Source organism: Camellia sinensis, chromosome 4 (assembly GCF_055761805.1).
Source record: "Camellia sinensis isolate YWXY chromosome 4, ASM5576180v1, whole genome shotgun sequence".
Lineage (NCBI taxonomy): Eukaryota > Viridiplantae > Streptophyta > Magnoliopsida > Ericales > Theaceae > Camellia > Camellia sinensis.
The window spans coordinates 144,179,538-144,196,838 of record NC_138964.1 but is presented as its reverse complement, the minus strand read 5'-3'; the positions used below and the strand labels follow the sequence as shown (position 1 = coordinate 144,196,838).

General features: G+C 33.0%; 1 protein-coding gene across 1 annotated transcript in view; it reads right to left on the bottom strand.

The window, feature by feature from the left end:
* Window positions 1–11,562: 11,562 nt before the first annotated feature.
* LOC114322945 (diamine oxidase [copper-containing] 1, peroxisomal) overlaps window positions 11,563–17,301 on the bottom strand; it is an 11,827-nt gene continuing 6,088 nt past the window's right edge. The window contains exons 9-12 of the mRNA XM_028270411.2: window positions 17,010–17,150; window positions 13,703–13,971; window positions 13,359–13,440; window positions 11,563–12,027 (exon numbers count right to left, since the gene is read on the bottom strand). Of these exons, the coding sequence (XP_028126212.1) occupies window positions 11,893–12,027; window positions 13,359–13,440; window positions 13,703–13,971; window positions 17,010–17,150 (627 nt within the window). The 3' untranslated portion in view covers window positions 11,563–11,892. The remainder of the gene's footprint in view (window positions 12,028–13,358; window positions 13,441–13,702; window positions 13,972–17,009; window positions 17,151–17,301) is intronic.

Genomic DNA, 17,301 nt, shown 5'->3' with positions numbered 1-17,301 from the left:
TTACAAATTTTAATATTATTTTAATTGAAGGATGCCAGAAATGTTTAAATCTCTCATGTAACCTACACAATTAAATAAAGAAAATACGTAAAATAGTATTTTGAGGTTAATATAGTCATTTTGTCTTTTATTTGAGAGAACATGATCTTTTCATTTATTATTTTGAAGTCAATAAAAATATTTTTTTTAATAAAATAGAGTCAAAATTAATTATTATTTTTTTTAATAATTTCATTTAGTAGAGATTAGTTTCATAAAATTTAACTTAGGAAAAAACGTTAATCTTTCCATACACTTAGTATTTTTAATTACAACGATTTTTTAGCATGATACGTTAATATGGCACGAATCAAACATGAATCCAAATAACATGACACAATAACACAAAATAATAATAATAATAATAATAATAATAATAATAATAATAATAATAATAATAATAATATTGTGTTAGTGTTAAGAGAATTCTGACACGAATTTGAGATGACATGACACAACACAAACACGATGCCCACCCTTAGATTCTCTGGATCACTTCTCTATTATTTTTACTTCCATTGTTACTAAAGTTACATATTCAATTTAGCTACTAATTTTAAACCCTTTTGACTCAAATGATTATCTCCAAACTTTTAGTGTTAATTCCTCCCTTAGCTTCATCCACTAGAACAATATCATTTGCGAACAACGTATACCATGGGACATCATCCTAATTGTGTTTACTTAATTCATCCATGACTATGGCAAATAAGTAAGGACTCAGCTTACCTCTGGTATAGGTCCTACAATGATTGAAAATTCACTAGCTTCTCCAACAGGTGAACTAATTGTAGTCACAACCTCATTATACATATTTTTATCACATCAATATACTCATTGGTTACATTTTTTTTCTCTCTAACACCCACTATATTATATCTCTAAGCAACGTATCGTAAGGTTTTTTTTTCTAAATCTATAAAAACTATATGAAAACCCCTCTTCTCTTTTCACTTTTTCATTAATCTACTTAGTAAATATATGGTTTCCACAATTGATTGGCCTAGCATAAATCCAAACTAATTAACTAACAATTACCCTCTATTACAATCATTTTATGAATCATCAACACATCTATAATTGTTGCAATTTTAGATATTTCCTTTATTTTTATATATAGGTACAAATATACTTTTTCTCCACTCGTCATACATTTTCTTAATCATTAGAATCTTATCAAATAATTTTGTTAACCAAGAGCTAAGCATTTTCAATGTCAACAATAAGAATACAATCCAATCCCAATGCTTTACCTAATTTCATCCTCTTCAATATAAATTCCACTTCAAACTCCTTTATTACATGACAAAACTTATACTCTCTAGTTCCATCAATGCTACCACATTTCTCTCCTAAAGTTTCTAAATGTTTTTCATTTAACATTTTCTGAAAATAACATTTTCACCTTTACATAATATCCTCATCCTTCACTAATACCCTCGAATCCTCATTTTTTATACACTTGACTTTTTCAGAATCTTTTGTTTTTCTTCCTCTCAATTCAACAAAGTTTGTAAATATTTTTTCTCTTTTTAATAGAGATGATCTAATAGAGATGATCCTGTTGTTCAAATTTTGAAATTAAACAAATAGATTTATGAAGAAATCAAATTATATATATACCAAGAACACATGCTAATAATTACAACTAAATTTCAACAGAAATACACAAAACAATAAAAGGGTAAAGAGACGAAACCGAAGCCTGCACGGAAGCAGTTTCCTTAAAACAGATTTCGCCGCCTCACTGGTCGAGTGCTTGAGGAATCCCGGCGTCTGTCTCCCAGGATACGACGGTCAAAACCAGCTACGGCAGAAGCACTCTCTGTCTAGCATAGCGAACAAAACAGTGGCAGCACTCTCTCACTGTAGGAACTTTCAGGCAAACTGACTTGTGAAAATGGAAGTAAAAATTTCTATGTTTGAGACTTGACAGAAGGGTCTCAATTTATACATGTATATGGGAGAGAGGAAGAGCCTCCAGCCTTTATGGCTGTTCATAATGCACCATTAACCTCTGCAATAAAGGCAGGAGTTACAAACCTCATTAATGTAGGAGTTACAAACCCCATTAATGCAGGAGTTACAAACTTCATTACCTTTTTTCCATGAAGCTAACTTCATAAGGTAATTTTTCATTCAAATCTCAATGGTTTTTGGCCATTCACAATAGATGGTTGGGACCCACTTTAATCTTTAATTAAAGTCACAAAAAAAAAAACCATTTTTTCCAACAATCCCCCACATGAATAAAAATTGACCGAATGACTCAACAAACGAACACCGTTCAACAATAATGACTCTGAGAGAGAGTACAACGGACTAACCCCGACATTAGAGAAGGTAGCTTTTGGCTTTGAACATCTCCCAGTGAAAACCTATCGAGTTTACTGGCTGATCAGTGAATAAGACATCTTGAACTGCTCTGCCGTTTATGTAAACTGAGACAATAGATCTCACACGGGAATTACTCCTACCACCATTTTGTTCTCACTGGTGTGCCCTGTGTGGCCCTAGACACTAGCCTGGTTCAGCGAGTGGTTTCAAAGAATCTTGGCCTCCCAATTCTTCTAGAAGCGGCCCCACTTCACACTCACATAGGTGACTCTACTAAAGTATCCTGCAATACTTAGCTCAACAGCTTAACACATAAGAGTCATTAAAAGCTCAGCTTAACCTCTACACTTGCAGGTATCACTGATAGAAGGGATAGCTGGAGGTTTAACCTCCTCAGTGACATACCACCGTTACACGCAATTAGGTTGTCCCATTGAACCTAGATCTTGGGATCTCCAGTCAACTAGGTTGGGTTTCCATTCCGGTAACTTCCAAAGGCCTCAACCCCATTCCTTTTGACGACGTTTCGACTAACACTCGACTTAACCCTTTGGTTAGCGGATCCGCAATGTTATCCTTAGACTTTACATAGTCTATAGAGACAACTCCATTCGAGAGTAGTTGTCGTATGGAATTATGTCTACGACGGATATGTCTAGACTTTCCATTATACATATTACTCTGTGCCCTACCAATTGCAGATTGACTATCACAATGAATACAAATAGCAGGCACAGGTTTGGACCAACTTGGAATATCTTCAAGGAAATGGCAAAGCCATTCAGCTTCTTCCATTGCTTTATCCAAAGCAATAAACTCTGATTCTATCGTTGATCTAGATATACACGTTTGTTTGGAAGATTTCCAAGACACCGTTGCTCCACCAAGAGTGAACACATATCCACTAGTGGACTTTGCGTCCTTTATATCTGATATCCAATTTGCGTCACTATAGCCTTCAAGCACCGCTGGATATCGAGTATAATGCAGCCCATAATCCCGAGTGTAGCGTAAATACCTTAACACGCGCACAATACCCTTCCAATGAGAAGCATCGAGATTACTTGTGTATCTACTAAGCCTGCTAACCGAGTAAGCTATATCCGGCCTAGTACAACTCATTAGATACATTAAACTTCCAATTATCCGAGAATATTCTAACTGCGAGACACTTTCATTATTATTCTTGGTAAAATGTAGACTTAAGTTTACAGGTGTCGATGACACACTCGTATCTAATCCACTAAACTTCTCAAGTATCTTATCAACATAATGAGACTGAGATAGTACAATTCCGTCAGAGATTCTGGTAATCTTAATTCCCAGAATAACATCTGCAATGCCCATATCCTTCATGTCAAACCTAAAGTTTAACAACTTCTTGGTAGTTTTGATCATTTCATCGTTACTACCTATAATGAGCATATCATCAACATATAGACACAAAATGACATAACCTCTGTCAGTGTTTTTGACATAAACACACTTGTCACATTCGTTGATTCTAAACCCATTTGACAACATTGCGTTGTCAAACTTCTCATGCCATTGTTTAGGCGCTTGCTTCAAACCATACAAAGATTTGACAAGTTTACAAACTTTCCTGCTTTGCCCTGGAGCTGAAAATCCTTCAGGTTGCTCCATGTAGATTTCTTCATTCAAATCTCCATTTAAGAAAGCTGTCTTTACATCCATCTGGTGAATTTCTAGATTGCGCAAAGCAGCAATCGCAATCACCATCCGAATGAATGTTATCCTAGTAACAGGTGAGTACGTATCAAAGTAATCCAGGCCTTCTCGTTGCCTGTACCCTTTGATAACGAACCTCGCCTTATACTTGTCAATAGACCCATCGGCCTTCATCTTTCTTTTAAAAATCCATTTGCAGCCTAAAGGCTTACAACCTGGAGGTAAATCTACCAACTCCCAGGTGTGGTTCTGCAAGATGGAGTCAATCTCACTTTTGATCGCTTCTTTCCATAATGGACTATCAGGAGAAGTCACAGCTTCGTGGAAAGTTTGAGGTTTGTTCTCAACCATATAAGTTAAGAAGTCTGGACCAAAAGATTTGGATATCCTAGCCCTTTTACTCCTTCTGGGCTCATCTAAAACCTCAATTTGATCATCACCTGAATCATCAACATGAGCATCCTCACTAGCAAGCTCATCAAATTTCTCCAAAGACCTTGGAACCCTTTCATGGGTTCGGCAAGGAAAAATGCCTTCAAAGAAACATGCATTCCTTGACTCCATAATGGTATTCCTGTGTATGTCTGGAATTTCAGACTTATGTACAAGAAACCGATATGCACTACTATTATGTGCATAACCAATGAATATACAATCTACGGATTTCGAGCCTATCCTAACCCGTTTGGGTGTAGGAATTGCCACTTTTGCAAGACACCCTCACATTCGTAAGAATTTATACGAAGGCTTAACGCCTTTCCATAACTCATATGGCGTCTTGTCCACCTTCTTCCGGGATACTTTATTCAGAATGTAATTTGCAGAGAGAATTGCTTCCCCCCACATGTTCTGTGGCAATCCAGAACTTATCAACATTGCATTCATCATTTCCTTTAGCGTCCTATTCTTCCGTTCAGCAACCCCATTTGATTGAGGAGAATAAGGCACCGTGGTTTGGTGGATAATCCCGGATTGAGCACAAATCTCAATAAACGGTGATTCATACTCACCACCACGATCACTTCTTAAAACCTTAATCTTGCGGCCTACTTGATTCTCAACTTCATTCTTATAAAGAACAAACGTACAAGCAATTTAAACTTGCAAACAATTTAAAATTGCTATAACCAAATACATGCATATAAAATGCGTCTAATAAGCAAATACAACTTGCTACTACAAATTGGTAAACAAACCAACTAAATCTCAAGTAAAAAATTTCTTCAAACATAAAGAAAAATAACCAATCCAATTGAGGATTATAAGTAGTCCATACAATTCCTTTCTACGCTTAGGTATGCTTACAAAGAGAGTTAGTAGAAAACGACAACATAATATAAAGCAATTGTACATACAATCAAATATTATTTAACCTTCTAGCAAATCATAGAATAGCAAAATAACTAAGGAATTAAGATACTATACAAGTTACAAAACCTTATAACTTCTACATTAAATTAAAAAATTAATTGCCATAAATTATATAAGAATTTAATTCACAATAACCATGTAAATAAATATAGGCAAGTTACACAAATTTTATAACTCCAAAGAACTACATTTAATTCAAACTTTAATTCATCCAATTAAATCACACACTATTCATGGAAATAACTTATGTGTATAACTCTAGAAAACTAGAAGCAATTTCACACGCAAATTAGATAGCAAAGCTAGAAGCATGCAAAATCAAAATATACATATGCAACATTAGACATATAGGATGAAACCAAATAAGTAGCATGCGGTTTATGTAAATAATTTGAATTGTTTATATGTAATAAACTAATAACCAAGCACTTCAAGTATATAACCATTCAACCATTAACATGCAAAAATTCTAAAGATTAAATCATGTAATCCAGTCTAGAAAATAATTAGCATGTAACAAATTAAAACCTAGAATAGAATAGAATAGAATTAGCATGTCAAAATTACAACATCAATAAATTATATTTTATAACCTTAAAATTCATGCAAATCATAGAAGGGGAATGATGAACCATACTCATAAAATAAGATCAGAGTAATACAATTAAGTATACAAATTATGATAGAGCATTCTAATTAAACTAAACAATTAGAGAATCACATTGCATAATTGAAATAGGGAGCAATTCCGCAACAGTTCCTAGTAACATTATACAAATATATAAATCTATTCGATCAATTTCATAGGAAAACATACATGAGAAATCTGTTTTAAGCTTGTTGTTCAAATTTTGAAATTAAACAAATAGATTTATGAAGAAATCAAATTATATATATACTAGAACACAAGCTAATAATTACAACTAAATTTCAACAGAAATACACAAAACAATAAAAGAGTAAAGAGACGAAACCGAAGCCTGCACGGAAGTAGTTTCCTTAAAACAGATCTCGCCGCCTCACTGGTCGAGTGCTTGAGGAATCCCGGCGTCTGTCTCCCAGGATACGACGGTCAAAACCAAACTATGGCAGAAGCACTCTCTGTCTAGCATAGCGAACAAAACAGTGGCAGCACTCTCTCACTGTAGGAACTTTCAGGCAAACTGACTTGTGAAAATGGAAGTAAAAATTTCTGTGTTTGAGACTTGATAGGAGGGTCTCAATTTATACATGTATAGGGGAGAGAGGAAGAGCCTCCAGCCTTTATGGCTGTTCATAATGCACCATTAACCTCTGCAATAAAGGCAGGAGTTACAAACCCCATTAATGTAGGAGTTACAAACCCCATTAATGCAGGAGTTACAAACTTCATTACCTTTTTTCCATGAAGCTAACTTCATGAGGTAATTTTTCATTCAAATCTCAATGGTTTTTGGCCATTCACAATAGATGGTTGGGACCCACTTTAATCTTTAATTAAAGTCACCAAAAAAAAAACCATTTTTTCCAACAGATCTAATACCTGGATGATGTTGAAGCAATGTCTTTCCTAGCCTGTCTAAGAGCTCAACCCAAGTCTGTGAACATTTTGGACAGTGTTCGTGTGGAACTCAACCCGGTCTAAAGAGGTCGGTGTGATTATGTTAAATTTGTAAGATATTATCTTAAGAGATGTGAGTGTAATTTATCCGATATGTTTTGATTTACGAATAGAAATATATAATTTGTAAAATATATCTAAAACAACAATTATAATATGTATAAGAAATGTATCAAACTATAAGATTGATTACTTAATTAGTCATTTTATACCTTTTGTTTTATTTAGTCATTGAAATGAGATTGAATGACATAAAAATGGTCATCTTTTAGTCTCCCATCTAGAATCATTATTCCCTTATAATAATAAATGATTATTCCATTTATAATAAATTTTTGTCTTAATAAATCATTAAGACAAATAATAATTTTTAATGATATTAAAAATATATTTCAATTACCAATTCTCATAAACTAGAAGCATCAGCGGTTATATGAATTTCATAATATGAATTTCAATTCTTAATTATATGAATTTCATAATATAACATTACCAATTCTCAATTATATGAATTTCAATTCTCATAATTTTATTCTTAATTAAAAAAAAAATTCCTTTTATTAATAAGCAAAAAATAAAATTTCCAATTCAACAAATATAGGTTGGTTTATTCACAATTCAAAATTCCAAACCCTAATTTCAAAAAATATAGACAGATTCACAATTCACAATGCAAAAAATATAGACACGATTCAAAATTCGAAACCCTAATTTCTGAAACCCTAACCCTAATTTCTAATTTCACAATTCAAAACCCTAACACTAATTTATGATTTCACATTCAATTGAAAACCCTAGAAAATTTTCACAATTCAAAACCACAGCATTTTACCAATTCAAAACCACACATTTACATTTTCACAAACACAGTAAACACATAAAATTCAAATGAGACAGAGAGACAGATGTCATACCAGCGAGAGAGAGCAACCCAAGACGGAGAGAGAGCAGAGAGACAGAGAGTGAGAGCAGAGAGGGAGTCTGAGAGCAGAGGGGAGAGGGAAAGGGAGAAGGAGAGGGAGAGCGAGAGTGAGAGTCGAAAAAACGTAAGTGTGAAAAACGTGATTGCAAATGAAGGGGCTTGGGAGTTTTTATATAAGTTGTAAAAGCGTGGTTACAAACCACGCTTTCATTTAACCACGGATTTTACATTCAACAATGAAAGCGTGATTGTAAATCACGTTTTCTTAAGAAAACAAATATGCACAGTGAAAGCGTGGTTTGGAACCACGTTTTCTTCAGAAAATAAAATTTTAATTATAAGCACAGTAAAAGCGTGGTTTCAAACCACGTTTTCTGAAGAAAACAAATTTTCATTAAAAGTGTACTTTCTAACCACGTTTTATGTATATATGAAATTTCCTTAAAAGCGTGGTTTGTAACCACACTTTTACTATTTCACAAATTTTCCGTCTGGAAACAGTGAAAGCGTGATTTGTAATAGCGTTTTAGCCTAGTTTGGGAATTCCGTCCAAACTAGGCCTAGTTTGGGAATTAAGTTGCTATTTTAGCTTAATTTAGGAAAAGCCTCTAGCGTTAAGGCCACACAATTAAAATATAAATTAAGTTACAAAAAAATAATCATAATAATAAGTTAATATTTATTTTGAATATCACAACTTTTTATTACTACAATTTTTGTAAATCATTTTATGACCATTTTATGTTCCTAATATTTTTTAAGATAAATTACAAGTACCTCTTTTAAGATTTTGAAAATATATAATTAGCATTATATTTTTAACATAATTACAGTAAATAAGATTCAGTGATTAAAACTAATATAAATGACGAATAAATATTAAAATAAACAAAAACAAGTATATATTTCAGCAAATAAGTGATTAAATTAACCAAAATATTATATTTAAATATTTATCCCTTTTAATTCTTTGAATATTAAAAGATAAGTGATCAATAATATATATTTTGTAATAAAAGTCAAAAAAATAAACAATTATAGAGCTATTTTTACCATTTTTTCATTTATTCCTAATTTAAAATTTTGTAATTTTTTATAAAATCCTTTAAAATATCGTACCAAATACACTTTAGCCTCCGTTTGAGAAGTGGGTTAACTTTTTGACTTTTTAACTATTTTAGCCTGGAGCTAAAAAGCCTGGTTTGGAAAGAATTTTTTGACTTTTTGACTTTTTTTGTGAGAGAAGAGTGTAATGATTATGGGTTAGATTTGATATTTTATTTTTTGTAACTAAAATAATCTATTTTATTTTTTGTGACTATTTTATCCCCTAACACACCAAAACCAACTTCTCAAACTATGCCTTAATCCTTTTTCTTTTTTTTTTCAAATGACGGAACACTTGCTGGAAGCGCCACCGTGGACCAATTCACGATCAATCCAGGTCAACTAGTTTAGCAGGAAAAATTATTGGCTAGTATTGCAATCCTCATCAGTGATAAATTATTATATCTTCTTATATTTTTTAATTATCTAAAATAAAATCATAAGCCTAACTCTCTCTATCAATAACAATACATGTGAAGTGTCTCGTGACACTACCTCTGAACGAACTAATAACTTCTTGTTTAGCCGAGCACAATTAAGCGTGAAAAAAGTTGTTGAAAAGTCCACTATAATAATTGTTTAAGGCAATCCACTCTAGTAATTATTTAAGGTATTAGGTCTAGATTTAGGATTGCAAATGAATAGAGCCGTTCGTGAATAGATTTGAGTTGGGCTAATAAGAGCTCGTTTGAATTCGATTCGTAATTTTTTTTTTTTTACTTTTGAGCTTGAACTCGAGCTCGTTAAATTTTTAATAAACAAGCTCAAACATTCTAAAACTCGGCTTGTTAGCTGGCTCGATTAATATTTATTATTGATATATTAAATAATATAAAAATATGTATAAAAAATAAGATAAATATATTATCTATATATTTAAAAAAATATAAATTTAAATAATAGTTAACTATAGATAGTACCATTATATAATAGTGGTAGTAAATGTTATTATTTTGATAAATTATTGACTTTTTTTAGAATGTTCATATATATTGTATATATAATTGTATAATCAAAGTTTTAATTGTAACTTTAGTCGTATATGCAGGTATGAATTTATAAATTTTTTAGCTCGTTAAGGCTCGTAAACAAGTTTGAGCTCGAGTCAAGCCTAAGTCAACTCGGCTTGAGCTCGATTCGTTAAATTTTTATTGAGTTTGAGCTCGAGCTTGAGTTCGTTAAAATCTTAATAAACAAGCCTAAACATGCTAAAGCTCGGCTCGGCTCGGTTTGACTCAGCTCATTTGCAGCCCTAGGTCTAGTGGATATTTTTTTATTGATGAAAGATTCATCTTTTGTAAAATAGTTTAATGAAAAGTTATTTTATTGATTCTGGAGGACATTTTATTTTTAATTTTATCTCTTAATTTATTTATCTGTTAACTTTTTTTTGACTATTTGTTGAACTTTTTTCCCTATCTATTCAAATTTATATCTATCTATTTAGATTGTTTAACTATCTTTCCAAATTCGTATCTATTTGTTGAAATTTCTAAATTTCTATCCATTCAAATCTTCTTTTATCTGTTCAAATATGTACCTATCTATAAGCCTATTTTTCTTTTCTGTTGAAATTCACTAGCCAATTTTCTTATATGTCAAATTTCAACAAGGTTTGTTTACTCTATCCGTTTAAATTTTTATTTTTATCTATCATAGATCCCAATAACAACACCACAAAAAATTCAAATTATTTATTGGAAGAAAAAGTCAGAAAGAAAGAGAGAGAGAGAGTCTCTACCAAGGGGAGGAAAATGAACCACTTTTTCAAGAATTCTAATATATCTGATGTGTATAATATATATGAAGCCTCTCAGGTAGAATTGCAAACGAACTAAGCTGAGTCGAGTCGGGCTTTGCTGAGTTTGAACTCGGCTCGTTTACTTATCGAGTCATTTTATTGAGCTCGAGCTTGATAAGTAGCTTGATAAGGAACTGAGATCGAGCTGAGCTCAACTCGTTAATATTAATGAAACTCGAACTTGGCTTGGCTAGGCTCCATAAATTTTTTTTTAATATTATTTAAGTAAAAAATATTATTTATATTATTTAATATATAAATAATATATTTATTATATAATTTAAATAAAGATAAACGAGTTGAACTTGTGCGAACTCGAGCTTGACTCGTTTACTAACGAGCCAAGCCGAACTTTTCCATAAACAGCTTGATTCATTTACAACCCTACTCCCAGACAAACTACATCAACACCGTTAAGCTCTACCCAAGCAGATCTGGTGAAATAGTTTGGTAAGAGGCCTTCTCAACAACATCAACAATTAGATCTGTTCACAACAACGACAAAAAAAGAAAAGAAAAAAAACAACTCCATTAGTTGTCGCAATCAACAACACCACCACCATAATAAAGCAAAAAAACTTAAGCAGGTGGTTTTTAACATTTTTCTAAGAAGAAACCCAACTTGGAGCACTCACCTTAATTTGTAAACAGAAATTTATCAATAGCAACAAGAAGCCATATCAAAAAAAATAAAAATAAAAATTGAACAGACAGATTTGATTGAAATTCCTCCTATAAATTACAACTGTTTTTGATTAGTCACTTGGAAAATGCTACTAGCACTGTAGCTGATTTCAGACATGAAAGAGAGAAGAAAAAAAAACATAAAGAAGACAAGCAAATCATCCAAACACCAGACGAGCTCCAAACCAGAAATACGAAGTTCAGGAATGTCCACAAATGTACAAGAACCGACCACTCGAGAAAACATTTTTACATATTCAATCCCAACTTTCTGTCCAAGACAACACACAACACTAGAATGCTGACAAAACGACCCCGATTCATTTGGTAGTGAACAGCCCTTCAAAGCTTAGCTATCAACCCATTCGGAATTGGCTTTGCTACTCCGGTGTCTTTGACATCAGTGTCTTTGCTATCCAAGTCGCACATATTAGGAGGGACATCAACTGCCGGAGAGCAGTTAAAGAACCCATGTGGCTGCACCCATAAGCAACATCACTACCAGGATCAGTAACTATCAAAGCTCGAAAAAAAATTCCAATGCTATTGCAGTTCTAAACAACCAGCATTGAAGGTCTAGAGGCCGTTATGCTGGAATTAAACTGAATGCAACTCTTTTAAATAGAACTAGAAAGTTGTCAAACAAGCACATGCTATAAATTTAGATTCAATGACTATATCATCTTGAATTCAATTCAATATCCATCAATAGACTGTGCTTAAAATAAAGAAAAAAATGTTAATATATAAATAAGGTTTTGGAATGTACATATTGACACATGTTTCATAACCAATATAAATAGGTAGAAGAACAAATTAAGCTCTTAGAAACCAACAAACAATATTGTTTCAAGGCTAGACATTCCTTCCAAGTCTAGTTCGTTTCTAAACCTAAAAACCGTTCAAGTAATTCCCAAACGCATCAAACAAGGCAATTGGGATGTACAATTGAAACTAGAGTGGAAAAAAAAAATTAAAAAAATAAATAAAAATAGAAGCAGGAAAAAAATTCTCAATTCTATTAAACTGAAATTGTGATTCTATTGATTGGAAGAGTTAGGTTTTTATGCATATAGTAGGGGATTCCCAACTACAATGTCTCTTTTTAGTAAACCTTTGATCACAAAGTATTTACAAAGATAACAAAACAGACCACTTCATCAATAATGTACCCCTTTCCCAAGTTCCCAAGACAGCCCTATTTTGTTGAAATCTTGAAATACATTTTCATACACACGCAACGAATATAGAACCAAAAATAAATTAAACAAAATAAAAGCAAGAGTGAGAAAGAAAAAAATAAAATAGAATCTGGGACGGTTCCAAATTTCAGTGTGCTCGTCAGCTAAGTTGGAAGAATGTGTACACCGACTTCTTTCAAGTTTCTTTATACAAAAAAATAAATAAATGAAGGCATCAAAACCCAATTCATCTAATGAATTTGATCATAGTTGTACAGAAGTTGCAGATGCGATCTTTTTTCTATTTATGAACATAACATAAGCCAAAATGTAAAAAGCATATGCATTTATCTGCATTTTATTGACTAGTTGAGGCTTTCTATTTATTTGGGGGGCTTTGATAGAATATGTCAAGGCATAAAATTACAATGCACTTCATTAAATCCAAGGATTGATATCGCATCTTCAACAAATCAAACACAATTGAGGCATTCGCCTCTCTATGCCTTGCACCTTTGTGTGCCTTGCACAACTTGGCTACGCTACATTGAAGTTGATGCCTAGGTCAATCTTTTTTTATAACACAGAACTAAAAGAAGAGGAACATGTCTGATTCCAAATACATACCTGAAGCACAAAACCAATGCGCTCCACTGGCATAACAGGCCAATCTTCCAACCGAGGAACGTGTGTGATTCCAAATACATACCTGCAACAACATGAGTCATAACAGGCGGGACAATGCAGAAAAGTCTGAAGCATTTCATTAATTCTGTCAAATTCTTAAAATCTAAAGGCTAGTTTGCTGTAATTATCATGTGTAGGATCATACTCATAAAATCTAAATTCCATTAAATAAATAATTTTACTCACCTAAGTATAAAACACTACATGTAGAAAACGCAAGATTATATACAAAAAACAGATCCTTAACAATATATATATATATTGAAAATGATATAAGAACTTACCAGAGAACGATATCATTTTCTTCCAGAGATCGATTTTGCTTAACCCATGTAGCCAACCCCTCACCATTACGGGGGTTCTGATTAGGAAACTCTCCTCCAGGAAAATCCTCACCACGCGCATACTGCGTAACCCAGAGATTATGCTTCAAGAAAGCAGCTCTTCTCAAAAACTTAGCCTCAGGACCTGCCAATGGCAAACAGTTTGTACCAGGTATCAACTTGTAGCCTGTCAGCTGTCCAGTCCTATTAACAGTTCTTGTATTCCTGACCTGAAATATAAATTGGTATGCACTGTCAAAAAACAACTAAAAATTGTAGCTCAAGAATTAAGAAAAGAAACCCAAATGCTTCAAAAAGAAGAAGAATAGCAGGAATGCATGCCCCCCAAGATGGTTCTGAATAATGAATTGAATAAAAACAATGATACATCCCACTAATAAAACTAGAGCTCTAGTGGGGTGGAAAATCAAAAAAAAAAAAAAAGAAAGAAAAAAAAAAGGCCAAAACATCACATCAAATGGGCCCCACACACACATTAGAGCTATTAAAGCTCCAAAGCATTTTTGTCGAATAAATTACAAGCATAAACCCTCTACTCTACGTCAGCTTGCTTGCAACTACAAGTTACTACCAATCACTCTTTTTCATATTCGGGGGGGGGGGGGGGGGGGGGGGGGGGGGAGAGGAGAACAGAGAGTCAAACTCCATTCCTGCATACTAGAATGCATTAAGAAAAATTACAGGCAAAAATAACACTTACAAACTTGAACATTAAAGGTCAATGCATGAACCATAAATACATAAATGAAAGTAAAAAAAGTTTGAGTACACTATCATGAATGTCATCTACAAAAATAAGAATGGTACATCTCAAACATAATTGGTGTTATCATTATATCAGCTACTAATATCAGGGCTCTAGTTGCTCATGTGAACACTATATTGGGCTCCCATAAATTAAAGATGAAGTAGTTTTGGGTAAGAACAAAACTAAAATAACTGTAACGGCAGAGTGGCCTATAGATTCAAACAAACACAATGGCAAAAACACCAAATGCAAGTTACAGATCACAATATTATGAACACTGCTATAACACAAACATGATAATCCTGAACACTGCCACACTCACAACAATTGTAAGAAAACAGATAAGCTAATTCAATGAACTGATGATTACACCAAAGAATGTCATGATGGTACCCCGACATTCCATGCCAAAATGGGAATAATATGAATATATATACATATCTACATTTGAGATTTGTGTAGACTCCAAATAAATCCATCCAATTTAATTCCCCCCATACAAGAAGTGAGGAAATGCACGATCGGCATGAACATGAAAGCAATTTGCATTTGTTGGTAACAAACATAAATTTGATACCAAGAGTAAGGAAAGAAAATTGCCGAGCAAAACACCTTCTTAAGAGTCAAGAGCAGAAGGATTCAAAATTCCACTAGGGAGGAAGGCGGCAACAAAATTCATCAAACCATTTCGGTATCCGCAACAATGTTAATTGAAGATGTATCCTTTAGAACTTTAGAACGGAGGTAATGGCAGCCCAATTTTAACAAGCATCTTAACCTACCCATCATGCAAATGGGCATTTAAGTAGACCCTTTAATAATTAGTAATCTAGGAGATAAAAAAAATTATCAACTAATATAACTATAAAATATTAGGTTTCTCTATGATTTTTTTCAAGGTATGAACTTCCAGCATAAAAATATGACTTGCATGCATTATTTTTCAAGGTAATGAACTTTCATAAATGTACATACAACATCAAATCTTGGTTGTATAAAATTTCCTAATCCCCTTCTTTGTACTCATAAACTAATATTGCCAATTACTATACAACAAATATGCCTGTGATTTTCTGCTATAAAAGTTTATTAAGGATTTTCTCCGAAAGTAATTAATTATTAAATTATACACCATGGAACAAAGTTGCTATCTCCAAATTTAGGGTAAATTACACTTTGCCCCCTTTATGTTTGACCACTTTCCCATTTTGGCACTTCAAATTTTTTTTTTTCCACTTTGGCCCTTTATGTTTCAAGTTTTTCCCAATATACTCCTAAAGCTAACTTCTATTCAAAATTAGATAGAAAATGCCATAATAACTATAAAATAATATAAAAAAATATATTATTATATTGGGGTTTAAGTTTATGTCAGAGATGTGAGTTATATATAATAAAATATTTTTATGTCATGTGATTGTCAATATGTCATTTTCTGTCTAATTTTTAACATAAATTAACTTTAGGAGTAAACTGGGAAAAACTTGAAACATGAAGGGCCAAAGTGGGAAAAAACAAACTTTAAGGGTCAAAGTGAGAAAGTAACCAAACATAAAAGGGGCAAAGTGTAATTTACCCCAAAATTTAATTAATTAAAAGAGAGATTATAAAGTGTAGCATATTTTAATTATAGAGCAGTTGACCCTCATCAATCCCAGAGTTCGTACTTGTACACCAAGGAATTTCAGAAGGGACATAGTAAGAAAATATGAGGTTCAAGGTGTGAAATCAGTCCTACAATCCCCATGAAACCAAGTCAATGGTTGAACACAAGAAATAGGAATCACTTTATGCTTGGAAAAAATGGATGACAATTGCATTTGACTTTGCTAAAAGGTTGCCAGGAAAAACAGTAGAACTCCCACCAAAAGAAAGCTAGACAATGAAATAGATCCTTGCTGCAAGTGGACCACACCCTCTTCAACCTAGACTATATCATTGTAGATTTGAATTTAATTTCCCTCTCGAACAGAGGATGTTCACACAAGAAACAAGTTCCCAAATTAATTGAATTCATGGGAAACATCCTGTAATAGAAGAAAGATTCCAAACACAAGCACACACTGACACACAGCACTCTTGAATAGAGGGCGCAGAACCTCTTTTCCCTTCTACACTATCAAGTAAACATCACTTGCTCTTTGCTTCTTTTAACCATTTCCTTCTATATGCAAATGTAAAAGTGGGATCAGCAACTTCTCGGTAGCAAAATCAATGAATATGACCCCCTCAAATTGAAGAGACAAATAAATCAACTATGTCAAAAGGGCTGTCCCAGTTGGCTAAAATCCATGTACGTTACTAGGAGATCAAGGGTTCTTGGCAAGACTATCCCCTCCCACAAGCTACGGCCTCAAATGTAATATATATATATATATATATATATATATATAATAGAAAGAAAAGAAAAGAAAATTGAAAACATTTATCTAAAACTCTGCATGTGAGAACATAAAACAAAATCCCATTTCAAAAAAATATGTCGGTAAATCTTCTTACAATCCAGTGGCGAGCAGACAAGGGATTAATATCGCGCATCGCTTGCAGTTCAGATCTAAGCAATGTCTCTTCAGCATAGAATGCATTGTGGTGAATATTATTATTCCCAGGTTCTTCAATTCTAACATTCACCTCAACAACCTACAAAAATTGAACATAACAAAAATTGTTAATAAAGTTCATTGTTTACCTTTTAATATAATCTTCGAAGTAACAGGCTTTCCATCAATGCCAACACATTATAGTCCGAGACCCACAAGGCATATAGTGGACGTTAGCCCCCAACTGATAA